The sequence below is a fragment of the Panthera pardus genome, unplaced genomic scaffold (assembly GCF_024362965.1).
Source record: "Panthera pardus isolate Hobbes unplaced genomic scaffold, ASM2436296v1 HiC_scaffold_24, whole genome shotgun sequence".
In the NCBI taxonomy this organism is placed as follows: Eukaryota; Metazoa; Chordata; class Mammalia; order Carnivora; family Felidae; genus Panthera; species Panthera pardus.
The window spans coordinates 102,420,153-102,445,244 of record NW_026526810.1 but is presented as its reverse complement, the minus strand read 5'-3'; the positions used below and the strand labels follow the sequence as shown (position 1 = coordinate 102,445,244).

At 40.5% G+C, this 25,092-nt stretch overlaps 1 protein-coding gene across 11 annotated transcripts in view; it reads right to left on the bottom strand.

Moving 5' to 3' along the window:
* The window catches only part of SYNE2 (spectrin repeat containing nuclear envelope protein 2), a 339,505-nt gene that overhangs the window by 125,964 nt on the left and 188,449 nt on the right, over positions 1-25,092 (bottom strand). For all 11 annotated transcript variants that reach the window (XM_053889485.1, XM_053889486.1, XM_053889482.1 and 8 more), the window contains 8 exons: positions 23,707-23,851; positions 22,669-22,887; positions 16,174-16,439; positions 13,677-13,845; positions 10,609-10,764; positions 8,076-8,216; positions 6,305-6,487; positions 5,393-5,530 (listed from right to left, as the gene is read on the bottom strand). In XM_053889485.1, the coding sequence (XP_053745460.1) occupies positions 5,393-5,530; positions 6,305-6,487; positions 8,076-8,216; positions 10,609-10,764; positions 13,677-13,845; positions 16,174-16,439; positions 22,669-22,887; positions 23,707-23,851 (1,417 nt within the window). The remainder of the gene's footprint in view (positions 1-5,392; positions 5,531-6,304; positions 6,488-8,075; positions 8,217-10,608; positions 10,765-13,676; positions 13,846-16,173; positions 16,440-22,668; positions 22,888-23,706; positions 23,852-25,092) is intronic.

Sequence of the window (25,092 nt, the reverse complement as noted above, 5' to 3'; positions counted from 1 at the left end):
ACAGATTTAATGCAATCCACTCAAAATTCCAACAGTCCTCTGTATATTGACAAGCTGATGCCAAAACTTACGCTGAATTGCAAAAGACCCAGATTAGTCAAAAGAAATTTGAAAAAGAACTAGTTGTAGAAATTATGCTACCTGATTTCAAGACTTACTCTACGGCTATAGTAATCCAGACTGGGTCACATCAGTGAAAGAACAGGCACATAGATCAGCAGAAAGAAACAGAGAGTCTAGAAATAGACCCACGTCTACAACATGGCAACTGATTTTAAATAAGGCACCAAAGTAATTCATTGGTGAGTCTTTTCACCAAATGGTGTGGGAACACTCAGATATTCCCACAGAAAAAAGTGAACCTTCATACAATGTACAAAAACAAACTTGAAATGGATTCAGGACCTAAAAGTAAGAATTAAAACTATACAGGGGCACCTGGGTGGCTCAGTCAGTTAAGCCACCGACTTCAGCTCAGGTCACGATCTTACGATTTGTGAGTTCAAGCCCCACGTTGGGCTCTGCACTGACAACTCAGAGCCTGAAGCCTGCTTCCGATTCTGTGTCTCCCTCTCTCTCTCTGCCTGCTCCCTGCTCACACTCTGTCTCTCTCTCTCAAAAATAAACAAACATTAAAAAAATAAAAATAAAAAAGAATTAAAACTATACAATTTCTAGAAGAAAAGACAGGAAACCATCGTAGCCCTGGGTTAGGTAAAGATTTCTTACATACAACACAAAAGGATAACCCATGAAAGAAAAATATTAAAAATTGGATTCCCTCAAATTACCAACATTTGCTCTCTGAAAGACAATATTGGGAGAATGAAAAGCCACAGACTGAGAGAATATGTGTAAATCATATATGTGTTAAAGGACTGCTTTTAGAACATTTTATAAATAATACTTACAATTCAATAATAGAAAGACAACCCAATTAAAAACTTCAATAGACATTTCACAAAGGAAGCATACAAATGACAAACACATAAGTAAATGTTCAAATAAATTATTAGTCATAAAGAAAGGCCATTTATTTATTTATTTATTTATTTATTTATTTAACGTTTATTTATTTTTGAGACAGAGAGAGACAGAGCAAGAACAGGGGAGGGTCAGAGAGAGAGGGAGACACAGAATCTGAAACAGGCTCCAGGCTCTGAGCTGTCAGCACAGAGCCTGACGCGGGGCTCGAACTCATGGACCGTGAGATCATGACCTGAGCCGAAGTCGGACGCTTAACCGACTGACCCACCCAGGCGCCCCAAGAAAGGCCATTTAAACCACAATGAGATACCACTACACGTCACTGGAATGGCTAAAATTTACAAGATGATATCAAGTGCAGGTGAGAATATGGAGCCATTAGAACTCATATGGCCAGTTGGACTGAAAAATGGGAGTTGAGCCATTTTGGAAAACAATGTGACCATTTCTTATCCATTTAAAGACCTACCATAAAAGCCAAAATCATACTCCTAGGCATCTACGAAATGAAATGAAATGAAGACATACATCCACACAAAGATTTGCATATGACCATTCACAGCTCTGCTTACAGTAGCCTGTAAGACCCCCTGATCCCCACCTCCTGATACTCAGGCCCTTATAATCAACGCCTTTGAAATGTAGGTTGGGCTAATTTGCTTGCTGATTTACTACTGGCTCTACTGATTCCTTACTGAGATGTCACTTCCAAGATTAAGTTATAAAAAGACTGTTTCTGTCTTGGGGGCTCTCTTTTTTAGATCGTTCATGGTGAGGAAAGTCAGCTACCAGGCCATGAGGCAGTTTTGTGGGGGAGGGCCACAGGTCTGTATATAGAAGTAGATCTTCTGAGGCCTGCCAATAGCCAAGTGAATGACCTTGGAAGTGCATCCTGTCTTCTCCCTCACCCACAGCGAGGCGTGACTGCATTCTTACAAGAGACCTTGAGCCAGAGGGACTCAGCTAAGTCGCGCCTGAATTCCTGACCCACAGAAACTGAGATAATAAATGTCTGTTGTTTTAAGCTGCTAACCTAGCATAGTCCAAAACTTGAAATAAGCCAATGTCCATTAACTGGTGAAGGGATAAACATGTTGCATATTTCCACAAATGGAACACTACTCAACAATCAAAAGAATGATCTATAAACATTAACAATCTGGATGAATCTTGAAAACATTACACCAAGTAAGTCAGGTAAAAAAGGCTGTATACTATACGATTCTCTTTACAGGACATTGTGGAAAGAGGAAGAGGAAACTCTGAGGTGATGGAGATGTGCTTTATATTGACGGTGGTGGTGATTGTTACACAATCGTATCCCTTTATCAAAACTCATCAGTTGCACACTTAAAATAGACATATCTGGGGGCACCTGGCTGGCTCAGTTGGTAGAGCATGCAACTCTTTGTAATGTCATGTCATGTCATGTAAAATGTAATCTTATTTTATTCTATTTTAGAGAGAGAGAGAGAGAGAGAGAGAGAGAGCGAGAGAGTGAGCACATATAAGCAGGGCAAAGGGGCAAAGGGAGAGAGAGAATTCTTAAGCAGGCTCCACATTCAATTCAAAGGCCAAGGTAGGGCTTGATCCCATGCCCCTGGGATCATAACCTGAGCCACCAAGGTGCCCCGGTAGAGCACGCAACTCTTGACTGTGGGTTCATGAGTTCAAGCCCCACAGCTCTACACAGTTGGGTGTAGAGCTTATTAAAAAACACATAGGGGCGCCTAGGTGGCTCAGTTGGTTAAGCATCCGACCCTTGATTTCAGCTCAGGTCATGATCTTATGGGTTCATGAGTTCAAGCCCTGCATCAGGCTCTGTGCAGACACTGCAGAGCCAACTTGGGACTCTCTCTCTCCCTCTCTCTACTGCTCCCCTGCGCTCTCTCTCAAAAATAAAATAAACAGTAAAAAAAAATATATGCATATATTATGTGTGTATTTTACTATATGTAAATTATACCTCAATGAAATTGAGTAAAAAAACAATTTGTCTATTTTTACAAAGAAAATTTATGTTTCAATAATTCTTAACTACAACAGCAGTATTTCTGGAATCATCTTTGGGTTACAAAAAGATTTTTACAAATACAATCCAGGTAGAAGCTTAGTTGGGAGTTTTGATACTTCTTCAAGAGACATTTTTAAATATCAATGCCTGGTAATGCTAAAAAAGTAGAAAAGGGTATCTTAAAAGTAGAACAACTATTTTCAAAATAGGGACAAAATGGGATATTCACATATGACTAGTTGTTTGAGACTTACTTCCCATTGGAGGATTTATGAGGATACCTTCTACAGTAAATCAGCCTTCTCTTGTGCCTACTTCCTCTAGCTCAGAAAGTAGAGTTAGACTAAGTTCTAGTTCATACACTAAGGCCAGCAAATTAGAATGTCCTCATGACTGAGATTCTTTCACACATCACATTTGGGTCAGTAGAAGACAGGAAAATTAGAGATGCTTTTGCCTGAACTCACTCTTGTAAATTTGTTTTAAACTCATAACAAGCATTTGAGGAAAAGAGTATCATTCCTCTCTTCTGTCTTTGCAAACTCCTTGCAACTGGTGGAAAATACAGGCAATTTAAAATAAAAGACGACAGGGGCACCTGGGTGGCTCAGTTAAGCATCCAGCTTTGGCTCAGGTCATGATCTCGCGGTCCGTGGGTTTGAGCCCCGCATCGGGCTCTGTGCTGACAGCTCAGAGCCTGGAGCCTGCTTCGGATTCTGTGTCTCCCTCTCTCTCTGCCCCTCCCCTGCTCACATTCTATCTCTCAAAAATGAATAAACATTAAAAAAAAATTTTTTTAAATCAAAGAGGACAGGGGTGCCTGGGTGGCTCAGTTGGTTAAGCGTCCAACTCTTGATCTCAGCTCAGGTCATGATCTCATGGTTTGTGAGACTGAGCCCCACACTGGGCTGTACGTTGACAGCGTAGAGTATGCTTGGGATTCTCTCTCCCTCTCCTCTGCCTCTCTCTCAAAATAAATAAATAAATAAAACATTTTATAAGCAAAGAAATTTCATTAATAAAATAAAATAAAGGACAGGCTATAGGGATGTGGAAAGCCAACCCGAGAGCTGGGGGCAGAAATCACAGGCAAGGGGAAGAAAAGAAACAAATGGGTGAAAGGCAGCATTGTTACAACTGTTACCATGGGGGGAAATGTGCCAACAAATCTCAAACATCTGGGAGGTATAAAGGAAGCTGTCTACTTGGGAATACACTGTGCTATTCTAAAGATATAAAGGAGCTGGATCAACATTGAGGTCTGATTACTCGAAGAACTGTTGTAGAATAAACCTTTTCCTAAGAAGATTCCTTCTTGCGGTTTAAATAATATGAGACAAGAAAATATGCCTTCGCAATAAAACTTAAGCCAATACTTGGCATCTGGAAGATCTCTTACAGTCATGGCCCTGGGTAGGAAAATACTCTCATTTGTTTTGTCTTTGTAAGCTAGCATGGAGACATCAGGCACCAAAATGGACAGGGCATTTGGCAACATGGCATGCTTGAACTAGAAGGAACTACGGACTCATTTTCTAATGCTGTGCAACTAATGACCACAAACTTTGCAGCTTAAAATAAAACAAATTGATTATCTCGTAGTTTTCACGGCTCCAGAGTACAGGCATAGCTTAGGAAGGTCCTTGGCTATTACAAGGCCATCACAAGCCTGCTATTAAGGTGCCATCTGGAGCACAGTTTCTCTTCCAAGTTCATTTAGGTTGTTGGGAGAATTCAGCCAGTTTTCCTGCTGGCTGTTGGCTGGGGGGTCACTCTCTGCTTCTAAAGGCTGCCCGAGGGTCCTAGCCCCACGGGCCTCTCCTAATATCACAGCTCACCTCATCAAGCCAGCTGGAGAATCTCTCTAGTCTGCTATTAGGGAGTCTTATAATCATATAAACATGATCAATCATGTATTCATGGGATTGACTATCCCATTACCTTAGCCATATACTATAACCTAGTTAATAGAGTGGCTATCTCATCACATACTCTCATATTCCTGCCCACACTCAAGGAGAGGGGGTTATATAGGTTGTGTACACCGGGGGCAGGAATATTGGGAGCCTTCTTAGAATTCTATTGACCAAAACCATCCCTATTCACTGCAACACCCTCACTTCACAGATGGGGGGAAACCGAGGCCCATGGAGGAAAACAATAAATTACCCGAAAAGTCATATAGGAGTTATCAGGACAGAAAGAACTAGACCCTGGCCTCCAAAATCCCTGTCTAGAGCCTGCCACTGTCCCAACCTTCCTTCTGCCACTCGGCATGACTGAAGATAAGGTTGTTCTTCAGGAGAACAGGGGGGCAGCACCACGAAGGGGAGCTATACCACTCGTCATTGTGTAGCTTCCATACGCAGGAAGAAATGAAAGAACCCTTACCTGAAGGGTGCTAGCATGCTGACTCAGCATCTTTGAAGAGTCATAGTCAGCAGGATTAGCCAGCAAACGGCTGGTATTTTCTGTCCAAGCCTCAGTACTCTTCAAAAGGTCATGATATGCCTCCATCTTAAGTATGGCCTGTGAAAGAAAGGCACGAGCAAATAGTCTGACTCGTTCCACTTGAGTCAAGTGATTCTTCAATGGAGAATTTGTTACCGTAAATCAGGCCCTGCAGGGTTCCACTCCCTGTGGCTGGGGCAACTCGCCCACCCCCTCCAGGTTTTCACATTTCTAACTTTTAAGACTAACCCCGACCATAGGTAGAAAGGATTTAAGAAGTTGTACCCAATGCTATGGGTCTCAGGAACAGTTCCCAGTTAGCCTTGCAACTAGTCTGGTTCCCATTTTATGCTTCATTCTGAAAACTGGATTCGTATTTTGTCTTCCCATACAGGGCCTTGTCTTAGTATATCCCAGTTCCTCTGGCACTAGGCTCCTGCCTCGTTCTTGCTAGATTACATGTACAACTCACCCACCACGACCCCTATTTGGAAGGGAGGGAGAAAGTGTCTTGTTCCTGAATGACATTCTTTCTTGTTGCTGGCTCCCTGCAGGGACTCTTGAGGTTGTTTGTTGGAAATGCCCATTGCATTGGGAAACCCAAATGCTCTCCTGGACTCCTGCTGCGGTCCGACTTTTGGACACCTGCTTCTGCTTGCCCAGACTTCCTGCTGATGACAGCAGTTAAATCTGTCCTCCCGGCGCCCACCTGACCCTATCATCTGGCTCTAGCTTCAGAACCCGAAACTGGCAATTCAAGGGAAAATGGCTGCCTCAGAATATATATTTTAGTTTTGTTTTAAAGCCCTTTCAATACAAGCTAAGCGTAGTTATCACGTGTTACTGTCATACCTTATTTAACTGTGAGGTTCTAGATTCTGCTCTCTGGGACACTTGCTGATACTGCTGGAAAGGAATCATCAAGTTATCCATCCATTCTTGAGCCTGTCCTGGATCCTGTTCAACAATGTCCTGCACTTCAGAATCCAGCTCATTTAGCTTGGAATGCCAGAGATCTAGCTCGTCCCACATTTTCTGGAGAAGGAAAATCATGAGTCACTTTGAATGCAGAGGTCCTGGTTCATTGTGTTAATTCCTAGTCTTTGCACTGCATTTGCACCTGTAAGTGCTACCAAAACAACATCACGGGCACACTTATTCACTTATGCCTCCAAACGACTTGTGACCTAAATTGAAAGACACCATTTCTGAGGTCTCTTGGTCTACCTATATTTGTTTCACGACCAGAATTGGCTGTAAGGGAGCAGAAAGACCTAGACATTTCCGGAGACAAATGACACCGAACAAGGTCAATATAACCTTAGTCTTTCAAGAGTGACGAGGTAACATTATGTTTAAAAGGGGCTTCAGTTAATCACACACACAGACACACACACACACACACACACACACACACACACACACACACGCATCCTCACGCGCGCCTGTGTGTGTGTGTATTTAATCTAGAAGACAATTTTTTAAAATTTTATTTTAGAGAGAGTGAGTGTGTGCGATTGAGGGAGGGGAGCACAGGGAGAGAGAGAGAATCTCAAGCAGGCTCCACACTCAGTGCGGAGCCTGACATGGGGCTCAATCCCACTTCCCTGGGATCATGACCTGAACGGAAATCAGAGTTGGACGCTCAACCGACTGAGTCATACAGGTCCCCCAAGAAGACGATTTTTACTAAGTGTAAAAACAAAGCTAACAGAAAATATCTGTTTTGGTTTAGGATTAATGCAGTGGCAGAAAATTCTAGCAAATAGATTGGATTCAAGCCTGACCTTGTATTGTCAATGGAATTCTCAAAGGTAAAATATTTAATTTGTACTTAATATTTGCTTAAGAACCCAACTTTTAGAAATGGGAAAAGTAGACTGGTTAACTTAGCTTCCTCTACTTATTAAGGGTCAAGATTTTGTCCAAAGGTGAGCCATATTTTGACCTATTTTTAAAAGTCTCCATTCATATTAGAATAATTCCTTAAAACATAGATTAGAATAAGAATGCTTTTCCACATGCAGGAGTTTACTCGGGGAATTAAGTGGTAGAAAATCACGCTTATGTACAGTTTTACCTAAGACTTTATTTCCCAAGATATTTTACAAGGCAAATAAATTTGGTATTTCTATTTTCCTGCTTCGCCTTGTAGTCTAAAGAAAAGTTGTTAATTCCACTCAAATCCTATTGAAATATATTTTTTAATCAAATAAGTTTCAGAAATATTCCATATCATATTCCCCATGTTAATTCACGTTAGAAAACAAAAACTCCGAGAATTGCTCATAGAAACGTGCTAGCTTTAAAAAAAAAAAATTAATATTTATAATGTTTCTTATATCAGTCTTTCCAGGATAAGGTCCTTACTCTACTTGTGAAAAGGCTAGTTCACAATCACAGGCTCTCAGGGGTTCAGGCATATTCCCACCATGGAAAAACTGAGAACAATTCTTAAACGCAATCTTCTCTACTAACCCTCTGCAGGTGACACGCAGTAAGGGGGCCCTATAGGCTCTGGGTGAGCATCTCTGTGCTTCAGATTCATCCAAAGAGCACACCCTGATGACTGAGGAGCAGGAGGAATGCTAAATGCTGAAGGAAATTAAAGGACGGATATTACCTTTTGAATTTCCTGAGCTTTCTCGATATTTTTGCTTTTCTGCTGCAACATCTTTTCCACATTGTGAAGCCCTTTGTTAATCTCGTCTATTTTTCTACTCATTGTATATGATGGTGAACTTTTCAAAACTTCACTGCTAATCTGTTATAACGAGAGAAAGATACGTTTGGCTTACAGATGTGCTCCATACTCTATTCACAGGTCCAGGTGATAGAAGAGATAGATACATTGTTATGTGATTTTAGTTACAAAAATCCTGTAAATGCTAGGGGGGGACATCCCAAACCATTATTAGCTAATACATTAATGAGAGGGTAGACTAGCAGACTAGGAAGTAGGAGCTGTGCTGACCTGACCTTTTAAGTCCAATCTAAAAAAAGGAGAAGGAAATCAATCAACAAGAATGTGTTGTAATCTACAGATTGTACTACAGGTCTGTGCTGAGTTGGGCAAAGCTACTGAGTGTACTATCTGAGACAGAGCCCAATGGAGCAAATGATATGAAAAAATCCAAGGGAGGTAAATAATTTATTATACAGTCTCTCATTTTATGACAAAGACCTCTGCAGAGGACTGTTCTCAATAAAACCCAGCTTATTCTCAAGCTGACTTAAAAATAATGTAATTCTCACCATAATATTCATTTGGGTGAAATAACCCTCTAAAACTCACTATTTCTGGAGGAGGCACAAAGCTCAGTTTTTCTCTGTGCGAATGTTTATAGTGTATGTTTTCACAGCAATCTGAAATCTAGTAGCTGAACAGTGTAACTTTTTTATCTGAACGATTTTCTTAAGAAAATAACTTGGGCTAGGAAAGATAACAAATGAATGTGGAATGTGTCATTTTTCAAATACCTGATTAGTTCCTGTTCTCGGTTTTTGGGGTTTTTTTTTTTTTTTGGTTTGTTTGTTTGTTTTAGGCCATGTTGTTGATAAGGCTTTCTCCCAGCAGCCACTAAATAACCAAATAATACTTTACGCTTCTGTATAATCCTTTAACCCTTTTAAAAACAACTATATCTGTATAACTATTACGACTAAAACCTTCTAATGCAGACGGTACACAGAGAGAAACTAAACACAGGTTAAATGACTTGCTTATGGTTACACATCAGGGGAGAACGTGAACTTGTCCTGAGAAGCCCCAAGTCACTCTGGAGTCCCAGGCTCTCTTTCACATTTCAGGATGTTGATACTCTTGTAAGATGTTTTTATTCCACAGACCATAATGCAGTTGAGATTTTTAGGGGAAAAAATTAATCCTATGTTAGTTTTTAAACTGCTGTAATAGCTATTTATTGTTATGTAACAATTTTTCTGATATTCGGGACAGTTATTCTCTTGGCCAAAAGGCATATAACTTCGGTACGTTAGGAGAGACCAAGATTTAGGAAAAGTAAGCAGTCCTTCAAATTATACAGTATGGTTCTGAGTCTGCCTGGATCCTTCACACACCAAACAAGCAAAATCAGTTGCAATCTGTTACAAATATACAAGTTACAGCTGAAACTCTCAACCTTAGATTTAAGAGTGATTCTGATCATTTATTTTGTTGGGGATTTTCACATGAAAAGAAGAAAAGATCTTCACATGAAGTATTCACAGAAACAAATTTAGTTGCTCTCAAAACACTCAGTATTTTCTTAAAAGAAAATCAATAGTGCTTGATTCTTGAGAAGGTATCTCATGGAAGTATCTCATTTTCTTCTGTGTTAAATCAACAAAATTTGTCATAAATGTATATTAGGAGTATGTATGTTTTTTCACGGATCAGATTTTTCCTAAGAAAACCGCCAAAGAAGTTAACTGGTTTGAAATGTGATTTCCTGTGTATGTGCTTGATATCTATTTTATTAAGTTAGGGGTACTCCAGGTTTCAAAAAAGAACACAAAAATCTTTCTGTGGATGCCGGACCAAACAGAATTTTGTTCTGCTGGATGGATGTAGGCTGCCTTTCTAGGATCTAATAAATCTGTCTTGCTAACGTCTTGGGTCTCCAGTACTAGGAAACATTTCCCACTTGTTCTTCTAACTTTCAGATTCACCCATTCGGGGATGAAGATTTGCTCAGATGTGTTTTGTGAGGACACTGTGTCTTAGATGCTATTCCTGGTGAGTTGTGAAATTCATATTCTAATTGCCCTTGGTAGCAATTTTAAAACACTCACAGGGAGGGAATACATTTTACAGCAAAGTATTATTCATGTCCAAAATTTTAAAGTGATTCTCCGTTTAAAAAAAAAAAAAAAAGCCAAGTAAAAGCTAACGGACAAGTCTATTTTTAAATGCAAGAGAAGAAAAACTAAACATCCTGACAACTAAAAATAAACACATTGTCTAATTTTGTTATCTGTCACTTATTTAGAGCAATTTCACCTCAGTATTCAATACACAAAATTATCACTTATCTAAACCCTATAAAAACAGTCATAGTTGAAATCAGGGCAAATGAAAATGTGACATTACGTCGTCTTTTCTTTATATCTCTTCAACTCGTAAATAATAACACTAGTACAAACATTATTATTACCTTCTCGTCTATGTCTTCTAATGCTTTTCTGCATTCTTCCACCTGGGATTCAATCTCTGCAGGGACTAGGGTATACATTTCAGAATACTTGATTCGCAGTTTTTCCATAATATTCTCAAAAGTCAGCTTCCCTTTCTTAAAAATGCTTTGAAGCTCCTAAAAATATCAAGAGAGTTTCAAATACTCACAGGACAGGGAAAAAGTGTAACTCTCAAAGTAAAAGCAGCTTCCCAGCACATCCTTATGATTTAAATGAGCACACTTTGCATGACAAAGCCTCACTACTGATACAAGCCGATTAAGCAGGAGAGATACTCTGCTTGGTCAGATGATGCTTTCTAGTTTGTAAGAATTAAACTTGATATCTCTTCATGGTGTCAAACCATTGTCCTAACAAGACATTACAACATCTCCTGCTTCTAAAATACCTCTAGGATCTGACTGTATCTCACTTGCAGTCTTGATCTAGAAAGCCACAAGCAGCAAAAAAGTTTCAAAGAAGTTTTTTTTGTTGTTGTTGTTATTAACTTGTTGCCATTTCTGCTTCTTCCTACATTATCATCACAATGATTCAAGGCCACTAAAAGCCCTACGCTTGAAGCAAAAGTGTCTGCTTTCATGTAATTAGCCCAGCAGAGCTCAACTTCTTTCAAAAGGGAGGGTTCCAGTTCCCTGCAAAGAATGTGGGCTTTAAAAGATAAAAGAAACCTGAACAAATAGTCTATTGGTTGTGGCCTAGAAACAAAATCTGATCTACGTTCTCCTGCACTAATTATAAAGGAGAAACTCATTTGTTTGGGAAAGTCTCCCAAAGATCCAGTGGAAAAATACTTCTTGACTTTACTGTGGCTTTTGGGGGGTTTGTTTTGTTTTTACAGTAACTGTTCAGTAGCATTATCTGTGTTAATAGGTTGAGTCACCGCACTGAAGAATGATTACAATTTTGAATGACTCCGTGATGTGTCACTGTTTTCCTTTTCTTTACCCTCGGCAGAGAACAAATCCAGAGGCAGAAAGTTAGAGAACAATGCCATTCAGACAAAGGTGGGGTTTGAAGTACAGTGCCGTCCGGTTTTATCTAGACCTAGTCAGAGAATATAGAGCTACACTTGGATGGGTTCTCCATGAAGACTGAGGGAGAGTAAATTCCCTCTATCAACACTGAGCAATGGTTAACAACTACACGTGATTTTTGAGTAAACTTCCAAATGTCTGTTTCGCTTGTTACCATTGGACTGGAATCATTCTAAAAGACATGAGGTCCCAAATGACACGGGGGCGTGTGCACAGCCCTTAGGATACTGTGATTTAAGAGATACAGTTCGTCTTCAGCCCTGGTTCCTGAGCAGTTTCTAAGGCCCTTGGGATTTCTGGGATAGGAGTAAAGGAGTGCGTTTTGTTATTCATAACAAGCCCTTTTCAACTATACCTGAGCTTATGCTAATAAGTGACTTGTAGGGGGCTCCCCCAGATAGATTCTCGATGGGGGGCAGGGCTGGTTGCCCGAGGAACCAATCAAGTGAACTTCCAGCCCCATTTCCCAACCCCCTAGGGTGGGGCCAGGTGCTAGAGATTGAGTTAATCATCAATGGCCAGCGATTTAATCAATCGTGCCTGCATAATGGGACCACCATAAAAAACCCTAATCGATGAGGTCTGGAGAGTCTGGAGTTGGTGCTGGGAGAGCGGCACACTCAGAGAGGGCTTGGAGGCTCTTCACCCTTACCTCGGTCTATGCATCTCTTATCGACGGATCCTGAGTTGCATTCTTTATAACAAACCAGTAATAGTAAAGTGCTTTCCTGACTTCTGCAAGCCATTCTAGTAAATCATTAACCCTGAGGAAGGGGTAGTGGGAACCCCTGATTGATAGCCAGTCTGTCAAAAGTACAGGAGGGCCAGAACTTGTGATTAGCATCTGAAGGGGGGGGGCGGCGGTCTTGTGGGAGTGAGCCGGGAGTGAGCCTTCAATCTGCGTGGTCTGTGCTAACTCCTGGTAGTTAATGTTAGAATTGAATTGAATTGAATTGAATTGAATCATTGCTTTCCAGAGACTTGGGGAAGAAACTCCACACATTTGGTATCAAAAGTGTTGTGAGTCAATACGGTGGCACCTATATCAGAGGTAAGTAGTACATCCTACTAAAGGCAGTAGTCTAACACCCTACTCAATAAATGCTCTGAGACCCCTGTTCACCAAACACGCCTGAAAAGGGGTTGAAGCAGGACTGCTGGGTCCAGATCGGCCTACCTCCCTGCTCTCTACTGTGATAGGAAAAGACAAGATTCAGTAGGCCGAGAGGAAAAGGTTAGGACCCGAGGTCCCAGGGTGGGGGAAAAGCACATTTTGGAACAATGCTGGGGGTGTCTGACCACAGCAAACCCCCTGGGGCATAAGGTTCCTCTTAAGAATGTAACAGGTACCACCTATTCCCCTCCCCCTCAGGTTTCCCTCAGGAATTTGACAAAAGACCTGACTGAAAGTAAGTAGTAGACCATAAAACATTTGACCCGCAAGAAATGATATGGCCATAGATCTCCCCTCATACAATGGAATTGGGCCAATCAGGAATGGACAACCCAAGCACCTAGAGCATCAAGCCAATAAGGACAGAAACTGAGAGCGAACAAGGGGAAGAAAAGAGGGGAGCGTCCAGAACGTTGTAAAACAAAGCCCCTTGCCTACAGTCGGGAGCATTCACCTTCAAATGCCCCTTCTCTGTAAAGAGAGCTTTCATACTATTCTGACTTTCTAATCTTAGACCCTGATAAACTTTTGCCTGCTGTTCATTCTGTGTCCACCTCTTCATTCTTCAAAGCGGTGAGACGATGAATCCCAGGTATTGAGGTGAAAAATCCTGCAACGCTTCTCTGCACTCCAACCACACTGATCTTCCCCTGTGGCTTGGCCCCACCATGCCACGGGGCCTTTGCCCGTGCTTTCCTCTCTCCTGGGCCACTCCCTCCACTCCAGTCACAGAGTTACCCCTGCCCCAAGGAATTTGCATTCAAGACTGCAGACCTGTATCAGCCACATTCACTGTTTCCTCACTTCATTCCTCACTCACCTCGAACTGTTCTGCCTTTTCTGGGTGGTCGTGTAATTCCATATTTTGGAAGGAAGTTGCGGTCTGTTGAAATAAATTCTTCAAAGTAATTATTTCTTTTGTGAAGGAATGTCTTTCTTGGGTTTCATTCTCCACCAATTCCTTATTTTCTTGAGCTTTCTGAAAAAGCCTAACATAACATCAAAATAAAATTGTTCTTATCCTGCTGTCTTGGGAAATAATTTTTATTTCAACAATTAACACAATGTTGGCACAGTTCGCAAAAGAAGATTATTTTTCCTGAGAGAAAAGTACCAATTTTCAGTGGTTTATATACTACATATACAAACATATACCAAATTCTATCACTCAGTCAAAAGCCTCTCCAAACGTTCATCTCAAAATATCCTCTTTTGGGGGCTCCTGGGTGGTTCAGTTGGTTAAGCACCTGATTCTGGATTTAGGCTCAGGTCGTGGTCTCACAGTTTGTGAGTTTGAGCCCCGCATCAGGCTCTGCGCTGACAGTGAGGAGCCTGTTTGGGATTCTCTCTCTCTCAGTCTCTCTCTGCCCCTCCCCTGCTCCTGCTCTTATTTCCTCTCTCTCTCTCTCTCTCTCTCTCTCTCTCAGTAAATAAACTTTAAAAAAAATCCTCTTTTCACACTTTACATTCCAACTGCTGTCTCCATCTGACTTTCCTCCACATGATCTGTCAGTTCAACTGAATATGACTTAAGAGGTGAGAATGGAGTCATGCGTGGGTGGGCTCTTGGGGACAGATGACCCCATTTGCTGTGGATGTAACTACCATATTAGTAGAGGAATTTAAGAGGGTACAGTCTTTCCTGAGAGCTATTTGGTAAGTATTTCTAGCCATAAACATATTATATCCTTTGACCCACTGATTCTGCTTCTTGGTGTCTTTCTCAAAGAATTAATCACAGATGCAGAGATTCTGGCATAAGAAGATTCACTACAGTGGTTTCTTTTTAATGTTTACTTATTTTTCAGAGAGAGAGAGAGAGAGAGACAGAGACAGAGCACAAGCAAGGGAGGGGCAGAGAGAGAGAGGGAGACACAGAATTTGAACCAGGCTCCAGGCTCTGAGTTGTCAGCATAGAGCTCGACGCGGGGCTCAAGCTCTGAATGGCAAGATCATGACCTGAGCCGAAGTCGGACGCTTAACCGACTGAGCCACCCAGGAGCCCCCTCACGACCATGTTTTTATAAAAGTGAAAACCATGTATAATTTAAAGATTCTATAATAGGAGTTTGGTTAAATAAATTATGGTATATTCACATGGTGAAATATTACATAATTATGTTTTAAGGAACATTTAATGGCATAGGAAAACTAACATGATATGCTGATAAATGATTTAGCATGCAACAAAACAATATAGTACTATCATAATTTGTTTAAAAATAGAATTATAACAAAAAAAGGTAAGTGATTGGCAGTGATTGTTGTTGAATGATAAAATTAAAGAGGGGAGTTATATTAATCTTTATAATTTTCCACATTCCCCGAACTGCCTATAATGAATATGTGTTACAAAAATAGAAAAAAAAAAAAAAGCAATCATGAGTAAAAAAATTCAACGGCTATTCATCCTCAATAATACCAGGATAGAGAATATGGACTGGTTTTCATCATTGTTACTGATCTTTTCCATCCGCACCCCCCCCCCCCTTCTTTGAGTATAGTTGACATGCATTGTTACATTAGTTTCAGGTGTACAACTTAGTGATTTGACAGGTTTATACATTATACTACACTCACCCCAACTATCCTGTTACATCACTGTTACAATATTGACTACATTCCTTATGCTCTGCTTTTTATTCCCAGACTTACCGATTCCATAACTAAAGGCCTGTACCTCCCACTCCCTTTCACTCATTTTGCCCACCCCCCACCCACCTCCCCTCTGGTTCTGCTTTGTGTTCATTTATACTTTTTTTTTTTTTTTTTAAAGATTCCATTTATGAGTGGAATCACATTTGTCTTTCTCAGTATTTGTCTTTCTCAGGCTGACTTATTTCACTTAGCATAATACCCTCTAGGTCCATCCATGTTGTCTCAAATGGCCCAACCTCATCCTTCTTTAAGGCTGTGTAGTATTCTGTTGCACACATATACCACATTTTCCTTATCTATTCGTCTATCGATGGACACTTAGGTTGCTTCCACATCTTGGCTACTGTATATAATGCTGCAATAAACATAGAGGTGCATGTATCTTTTAGAGTTAATGTTTTCATTTTCCCCGGGTAGATACTTAATAGTGGAGTTACTGGATCCTGGGGTAATTCTATTTTGAATCTTCTGAAGAACCATCGTAATAGTTTCCACAGTGGATATACATTGCCAACACTGTATACTTTTCTGTGTTAACGCAATTCCATCATACCATTTGTCATTATTCTATATTTTTATATTTTCAATAGCCAATATTCTCTAAATTTTAAGCCTGAGTCAGCAAGCACGTTGCCTTAATTGTTTTTCATAAGACTTACTTGTTGCATCGTTCTTGCATCGATGTAATCTCTTGAAATGCTGGACCAGTTTCTATAGCCTGTAAGCTTTGGGGAGCATTCTGGATACTTCTTAGGCGCTGAAGAAGTAAGGTCAGTAATAGCTGCTGCTTCTCCACATTTTCTTGGTAACGGCATAAACAGTCTAGCAGCTCACAGAGCTCCTCTGTGGTGGCCGCCTCTTTTGTTTTAGAAATTTCAGGGAGATCTTCTTGAAGGTTATCTAAAATAATTGCTTCTCGTTCAATCTAATTCAATAAACAAAAAAAAAAAAAAAGAGAGAGAGAGAGAGAGAGAGAGAGAGAGAACTAAAATAACTAAACTGTACTTGGATCGCCTCAGGAGCTGAAGCATACCTTGGGAACCATAATTTTTGTGCACTGGCCCTTCAAAGGGTTCCTGATGCCATATCCTCACTCGAAGTAGCATCCGTCTTCCTATAGCTAGGAATATTATTCCTCTGCTTTTGGAATCCCATAGCTCCCAGCGATCCATCATGTAGATATGTGATTACTATGAAATACTGCTATTGTGAGCTGAAGGAAACCCTGTTGAGTATTTTCATAAATAATTTTCCTCTCCTTCAGATTTCCATTGCACAAAGCAGTTATCTCTTCTGAAACACCTATAAGGCAGTTCGAATGAGCTTCACCAAATTGCAACTACTAAGAGGTTGGGTGACTGCTGGATAATTTTTCGACAGGTGACTTCTCTTTCACATCCCATTCCTACATGCCCAAAAAAGTAAGTCTGGTACTTCCTCATGCCCCTAACACCCATGCCAAAGGGAAAGCAGTCCTGACTAATCATGTATTTATCAACATGGCTATGTGCAGAACCCAGAACTACATAACCTAATACATCACATGTCTGCAAAATGGAGTCCCGTCATCCTTGAACTCAGAATGAAGACACAGAAAATCAGATCCCTCCACGCACCTCTTCAGACCCTGTGGTCCTCACCTCAGCTGTACCCCACAGTCACCACATTCTGCCCCAGCAGCATTGTTAACTCTCCCGCCCTGACATCCAAACTCAAGTCAGGCACCTTGCAATCTGGACAGTACAGAGTAGCACTCTGGTCAACTACCTTTCTGATATCACGCTCATTGAAATGATAAACGAAAACCTGCCAAAGGGTCGAACGTAAAGCCTGTGAGAATTTAGCAATTCCAGCATAAATTAAGTTTCCAGGAGCTCAGTGGTCGAGCGCCTGCCAGAATTCCATGGCGTAAAGCTCAAGTTGTTCCGTCTTATGTCTCTACCACTAAGAAAGCACTGGATTTGCCCACTGAGATTTTGGAGGCAGCATATGCTATACTTCAGAATATTACTCAGCTCCATTTATCAGAATGCTGCCAAGCTTGAGGGGGGTCTGGACAAAAAGAGGCACTGCTCTAGGGTCAGATTATGGGATAAACTGCCTTGCCACTTGGGCCATACGACCCAGTTGAGTCCCCGGGTCACTGTAGGGTGTAGGTATAGGCTGGCCTCTCAAAAGACCCAGTTATGGAATGTATGCTTTCCATCACCTCAAACCTGAATTCAGTTGCATCAGAAGTGCTGGTTCTCAGGCAGGCAGCCACACTTCCACCAGGGAATGAGATAGAAGGGTTCCACTGGGATGTCTGGCAACCTCCCTGCCAGGGAACCAGCAGGCAAAGAAAGGACGTGCTGTAGTGTCAGAGATAATGGTATCTAGGGTCTCGAATACACATCAGGGTGGAAAAAAGTAGGTCTGTAATCTAGAACTTAATGGAACATCTCTTGGCGCTTCCATGAAGAGCAACAACAGCAACCATGACCCAATAAGAGTAAAGCAACTGAAGGCCTGACCTTCCCAGTTCCAGTTCCCCTCGTCCCCCACACCTGTTCCTGGAGATCACTTTCCAAAATAAACCACCTGCCTGCAAGCCTCATCTCAGGCTCTGTCGTCCGCTGTAAGTTGGTAAGTGATTAAGGAGGGAAATCATTTTTATTGGGGCAATAATTGTACTCAAAAGCCAGGCCATTCTTCAACTTGTGATGGATAATCAAACTGTCGTACATGCACCCAACCCAGTATTACTCAGGAAGAAAAAGAAATGAACTATTGATACAAGCAGCAATATGAATGCATCTCCCATGCATTATGCTCAGTGAAAAAATGCCACACTCAAAAGGCACAAACTATCCCAGTCCATTTATATGACATTCTGGAAATGGCAAGACAGATTAATGGTTGCCAGGGGCTGGAGGTGATAGAAGGGACTGATTACAGAGGTGCACAAGGGAACTATCTGGAGTGATGAGCATGTTCTATATCTTCATTTTGTTGGTGATCATGTGCCTGTGTTCATCAAAATTCAACAGACTTTATGCTAAAAAGGATAAAGACAGCTCCCAAATCAGTAAAATAGTTGCCACAAAAATTATGTATTCATTCTTCCACCTGAATGATTTCCTTTGGACACAGAATTCTAATAATATTGGTTATAAAACTTTTAGATTCACAGTCAATTATAGAGTCCAGAAAGGGAGAAGGAGCCGTAGTTGCACCATAAGTAAACAGAGTGAAAGAGACTGAAATACTCATAACCAGGAGATTTAGGAACCAGTAAAAGTCTTTTGGACTTTGGGTTCATGGGGAAGAAGCCAGCTTTCTACCTTCAATTATCTTTCGAGACAGGACTTTAGCACATTATGATCACCAAAGCAAAAATGATGACTCTGAATAACCAGAAACGAATAATTAAATCAAGCAGATTCTGTTTAAGAGAATAGGAAGGTAAAATTTTAGGGGGAAAAAAGGTAAATCAAAATTTAAATTTATTTTTCAAAATATACAAGTAAACAGAGTTTTAAGTTTTTGAAAATCTGCTTATACAAAACCTTTATCCCATACAGATACGGGATTATCGTAATGTCTTAAAAAAAGAAATTCATTCTGTCACACACAAAAGCACCAACCATGCCAATAGAACCTTGCGTGTACAAGTGTTTAGATGATACAATTTTTATTGAATGGATACAAGCTATTTTAGGTTTTCATTTTTATTTTGAGAAAGAGAGTGAACACAGTGGGGAGGGGCAGGGAGCGAGGGAGAGAGAGAATCCCAAGAAGGCTCTGCACGGTCAGCAGACAGACCAGTTAGGGGCTTGATCCCACAAACCATGAGATCATGACCTGAGCCAAAAATCAAGAGTCAGACACTTAACCGACTGAGCCACCCTGGTGCCCCTGGATACAAGCAATTTTAAAATCCTACATCAACTTGGTGTGCGTAAATATCATTTAAGCTGATGGTTTTGTGGTTAAATACCAGAGTGTAAGTTTGAGACATTTTTTTTTGGGGGGGGGGGGGTACCAAATTACTTTATTTGAAGGAATGCTACAAATGAAAGAAGTTAAGTAGATGTTTTGGTACAACTTCTAGAAAAGGGAAAGGTAACCCCAACACGCATGCACTGCCTCGGTGACCAGGGAAGTCACCCGTGTGGCGATGGGAAGACAGCCTAAGGCTTAGCTCTCATTATCACTGTTTCCCAAGGTGTGCTTGTCAAAGAGATACTGTGCCATGCCAGGTTCGGGAGCCCCCATCTTGCGCAGGTTGGTTACGTGGTCACCCAGTTCTTTTTGAGACATTTTTTTAATGTTTACTTATTTATTTTGAGACAGTGAGGGCACGAGCACAGGAGAGGCAGAGAGACGGGGGAAAGAGAGAGAATCCCAAACAGGGTCTGCATGGTCAGCATGGAGCCCAAGGTAGGGCTTGATCTCATGAAGCATGAGATCACAACCTGGGCCAAAATCCAGAGTCGGACACTTGACCAATTGAGCCACCCAGGTGCCCCTAACCAGAGTGTAAGTTTGAATCCTCTTCTACCATTCACTTGTGAATTTGGGCAAGTAACTCCATCTGACTGTGTCTCACTTTCCTCGTCTACAAAATGAGGATAAAATAAAAATAATTACCTCATAGGATTCTTGTGAGGGTAAATGATAATACATATAACGTGCTTAGAACTGTGCCCAACACACGCTCCGTACCAGCCCATCATGTGTTGGAGTGGTTGTTCCTCTTACTACATGAGGGCATATTTTGTTTGTGATGCTCTGAAAAACACATTCTGCCAGCAAATATTGTCAAATGCTTCGATGAATAATTACAAAGCTCTAAATGAATGGGGTCTGAATTAATACAATATAATTGCAAATGGGTGTACAGTGATAGAAAGACAATATAGTAAAATAGAAAGAATAAAAGCTCAGGATTACCCTAGACCTGGGTTTGAATAAGAGCTGTCGCTCAAGAAATGTTTACTAACAGCCCACTAAGTGCAAGGCCCTGGTCAGATTCTAAAGTGACAGCAGTGAGCACAACAGCTGTGGCCCCAGTCCCGCAGCCCCAGCTCAATCGCCACCTGGGAGGTCTCTTGTCATCAGAAATCTCTCGGTGCCTCCGTATCCCCATCAACGACATCGCAATAATATTTAACTCTTGAGAGCAATGCAAGGATTTGGTGGCACACAGCCTCCTGTCCAATAAACAGTGCCAGTACGGACGGGAAAGATGGGGGCTAGCAGCTCGGCTAAAAAGTGAAATTTACAAAGTTTCTTAGAGTTGTAACATTCAAGAGTCTATGTACTAACCACACCCTACCAGCACTACCAAAATATTATTCATTTCCAGAATATCAAGTATTTAGGGGCGGCTGGGTGGCTCAGTCGGTTAAGGGTCCAACTTCAGGTCAGGTCATGATCTGGAGGTCTGTGAGTTCAGGCCCTGTGTCCGACTCTGGGCTGACAGCTCAGAGCCTGGAGCCTGCTTCGGATTCTGTGTGTCCCTCTCTCTCTCTCTCTGCCCCTCCCCGACTTGTCCTCTCTCTCTCTCAAAAAATAAACATTGAAAAAATTAAAAAAAGAAAAAAGAATATCAGTATTTTTCTTTCTTTTTTCTTTATATTATTTTATTATGCTGCAGTAAGGTAGGTATCTTGGATGACTCATTTAAGGAAGTTCACTTAATCCACCTTGACGAAGCCTATATCCTCTCCATACTGACGGAAACACTGGTGGCAATTATTTACTAGGCAATTATTACTGAGGCCATTATTTCTGGATCAGACGTGCCAGTTTGAGCAGACAGGGCAAGAATGAAGACCCTGGCCGAATTTTCTCCCATGGCTTCAGTAGAGCTGCTGGTGACCTATCGTGCTCTCTCGGATGCAATGAGGCAAAAGGCAGGAAGATCAAGTTTTAAGCAGGAAAATATGCCAGTGCTAAACATTTCTATCCCAAATCAAGTACTGATTCATTATATTTCTCTCTTAAGTAAAGTTAGCAGGAATTTTGACATGAATAAGAGAGAAAGGTTTTCATTTAATGTTCTGATTTGTACTTCATTTATACCTGATAGATTAAAGAACACCCGAAGATAATTTTATACTATTTTTAAATTTCCTTTCTAAATATATGTGATGGCCTAAATCCTGAATCATGCTTAAATTAACATCTGTGATTGATATATATTATGGAGGGTTTTTTTTTTTTTTTTTTAGTTTATTTATTTATTTTGAGAGAGAAAGAGAGAGAAGGCAAGCAGGGAAGGGGCAGAGAGAGAGAGGGAAAGAGAGAGAATCCCAAGCAAGCTCCATGCTGTCATCTTGGAGCCGTACATGAGGCTCAATTCCGTGACCCCAAGATCATGACCTGAGCCAAAATCAAGAGTCAGACGTTTAACTGAGCCATCCTGGCACCCCTATTATGGAGATTTTCTTTAAGAAGGTTTTCAGAAAGAGTATCATACATATTTTTAAGTCCATACTTTAACCATTAGAATTAATTTCCATAGCTAATAAGTAGTTAAATTCAAAATCAGTTGGTTATTGTGAATATTACCTAATTCTAACCTTTGGTGTTATGTAAAGACATTTTTTTTTTTTTTTTGAGAGAGAGAGACTATGAGAGAGCAAGCATGAGCAGGGGAGGGACCGAGAGAGAGAGAGAGAGAGAGAGAGAGAGAGAGAAGGAAAAAGAGAGAGAGACAGAGAGAGAATCTCAAGTAGTCTCCATGTCCAGCAGTGAGCTGAAGCAGGATTCGATCTCACAACCCTAAGATCATGATCTGAGCCAAAAACAAGCGTCGGATGCTTAACCGACTCAGCCACCCAGGCACGCCAAGACAGTTATTTTTAAGAGGGGTTAATTTATAGGTACAATAAAGATTTTAAAGCTCCAATGAGCAAATACTTATTTATAAGTATTACCTAATGCCAAAAACATTGGCACTTTTAAGAAAGAATTTGAGCCATTTCTTGGAGATGATTTTACTAGGACCTGACCTCTATGAACATTTATGTGCTACGTGCCTGTGGTGTGAACAAAGGGTACCGGTTGAGGACTTGTTTTATATAAAAACAGACCGCCAAGTAGCACAACAATGTAGATGACAATTGTTAGGAAACTGGTTATAATGTTGAAAATGAAGCACTTACTTCTTCACTGACAAATTTCCACTCCCACTTTAGTTCTTCACACCAAATCTCCCACTCTTTGGCAGCCTCTAGCAAACTCAACCATTTGTCCCACAGAGCTGATGTGGTTCTGAGCAGACACACGTCGTCGCTGTCTGTGCACACGGGTCTTATGTGTCTGTGGACCCGGCGTAGTTTCATTAACTCTTCTTTGGTTGATGTAAGATTTGACCCCAAGGCCTTAGGAAAGAAAAGGAAGAGGAGGAATATAAGGTCTATTGATCTTTCTGAGACTTATGAACTTCTTACAATCTTGAGGAATTGATTCTCAGTCATCCCCAAGTGTTGTCTGATCTATTTGTTGGTCCTTTTGGAAGCCAATTTAAGACAGATTAGAACTGCCTTAAGTATTACTGGGTTGCACATGAATTTGGAACTATGGTGACAAAAAGAAAGTGTTTTGAAAGGTAGATTTCTTAAAAGATCATTGTTATTTTAATGTTAGTCTCATATCTTACTAGGTAGTTAATCTGAACAATACTTATCAACCACCAATGTATTATTTCGGGTTTTTGTATATGTATCTGTTTGTTTGTTGATATGTGGTAGGTATTAAGCACAGATGACTCAGAATGCTTTCATTCAAATCCTAATAACGTAATACCATAGATTTTAAGATGAAAAGAAGCAAAAACAAAAATTGCACAGTAATAATAAGAAGTAGCCAGAGTTTAGACTTAACGATAGTTGCATTAAATTCTCTGTCATTGATCCAGCAACATCCAACAAAATAACAAGAAAGGTAAAGCTTCAGAAAGAATGATCACTGAGAACAATCTGCTACGAGTTTGCTACAGTCCTGTGAATCCAACCCATGAAATCTCTCAGAACCACTGTTTCATGGTTCCCCTCGGCTTTTGGTTTGGGGTGTTTTGAGTGTCCAATTCAGGTGGGAGATTTCTGTGGGTCATAACAGAGCCACATTCCCTGCTGTCGCCACCTGTTCTTTCTGCCAATTTTCTGCATCAAATCTTACTGGAGATTTGCAAATACTATTACCTTGCTCTGTTCCAAGCGCTCTAAAGCTTCCTTGTAAGACACCGGCAACGGGAACATGGACTGCCCAAGAACTGTCTCCATTTGACTGAGGTGAGTGCAAATTTTCTCTTTAATTTTCCTATAGCATTTGTAATTCTCGAGACACCTATAAAGCACCGTTAGGAAAAAAGAAAGGATATTAAATTTTATTTAGTATAATATATTCTGGATTACCCAGAATGAATTCTGAACACTTAATAAAAAACAGAATGTAATTCTCTTTTTCTTATTCAGCGTATTACACCAAATTTTTATTGATTACCTCTTCCTCACGGGGACCTGCAAAAGACTTTTAATGCAAACTTGAACAGGCAGATAAGACTTTCCTCAAAACACGTAAATTGTAAAGCTGCACTCTCAAACACTGCAAATGAGATATAAATTGGTACAATTCTTACAAAAACCACTCAGTCTTAAAAATGCTCATATCTTTTGAGCCATTAATCCAACTTCTGCAATTTGTCTTAAGGAATTAATCCTCACAGTAGGAATTTATTCTAAACCTGATAAAACCTTTTACACACTAAAATCTTTTTACTTATTAAACTGTTAATTAAAATAGCAGGGGTGCCTGGGTGGCTCAGTCAGTTAAGCGCACAACTCTTGATTTCCACTCAGGTCATGATCTCAGGGTCGTAAGACTGAGCCCCACATCAGGCTCCGTGCTGAGTGTGGAGTCTGCTTAAGATTCTCTCTCTCCTTCTCTCTCTGCCCCTCCCCTACTCACAAGCATGCTCTCTCTCAAAAACAAATAAATAATTAAAAAATTAAAAATGTCAAAAATTGGAACATACCTTATACGTAACAAAAGATATAGCTAAGTAAATTACAACCATCCATTTTGTAAAATATTTAATAGCAAATACAATTACTTTTGTGAAGTTTTGTTACAATAAGGAAAAGAACACATGTTTTAAAGGATAAGCAGCATCTTTTTATGTAGGGTAGTGTTCTGATGTATTAAAAAACTATGAATACAGTTATGTGTATAAAATTGATACAGTCTCAGTCTCTCACTGAAAACAATTAAAACTTTAGTATCAAATATATATTTTAAAATTAAAATATAATAATGAGCTAGAAAGGAAGTAAGAAATATTCAGAGGCTCCCAAACTATATGGACGTGGAAATACAGAGAAACAAGCTGAGCTTTAGGGACAAAGACTTTGAGGGCATTTGCTGAGTTTCAGTTTTATTAACCTTTTCCTGGAACGCTGAAGGGACAGAGGATAAAGCCTCAACCCAGGATAGGTTTTAAATAGGAAATTTTCTCTGTAAAATATATATTTATAATATATATAACCACAAAGGACCAGCCTGCAAAATATCGCATACATCTCCACAAA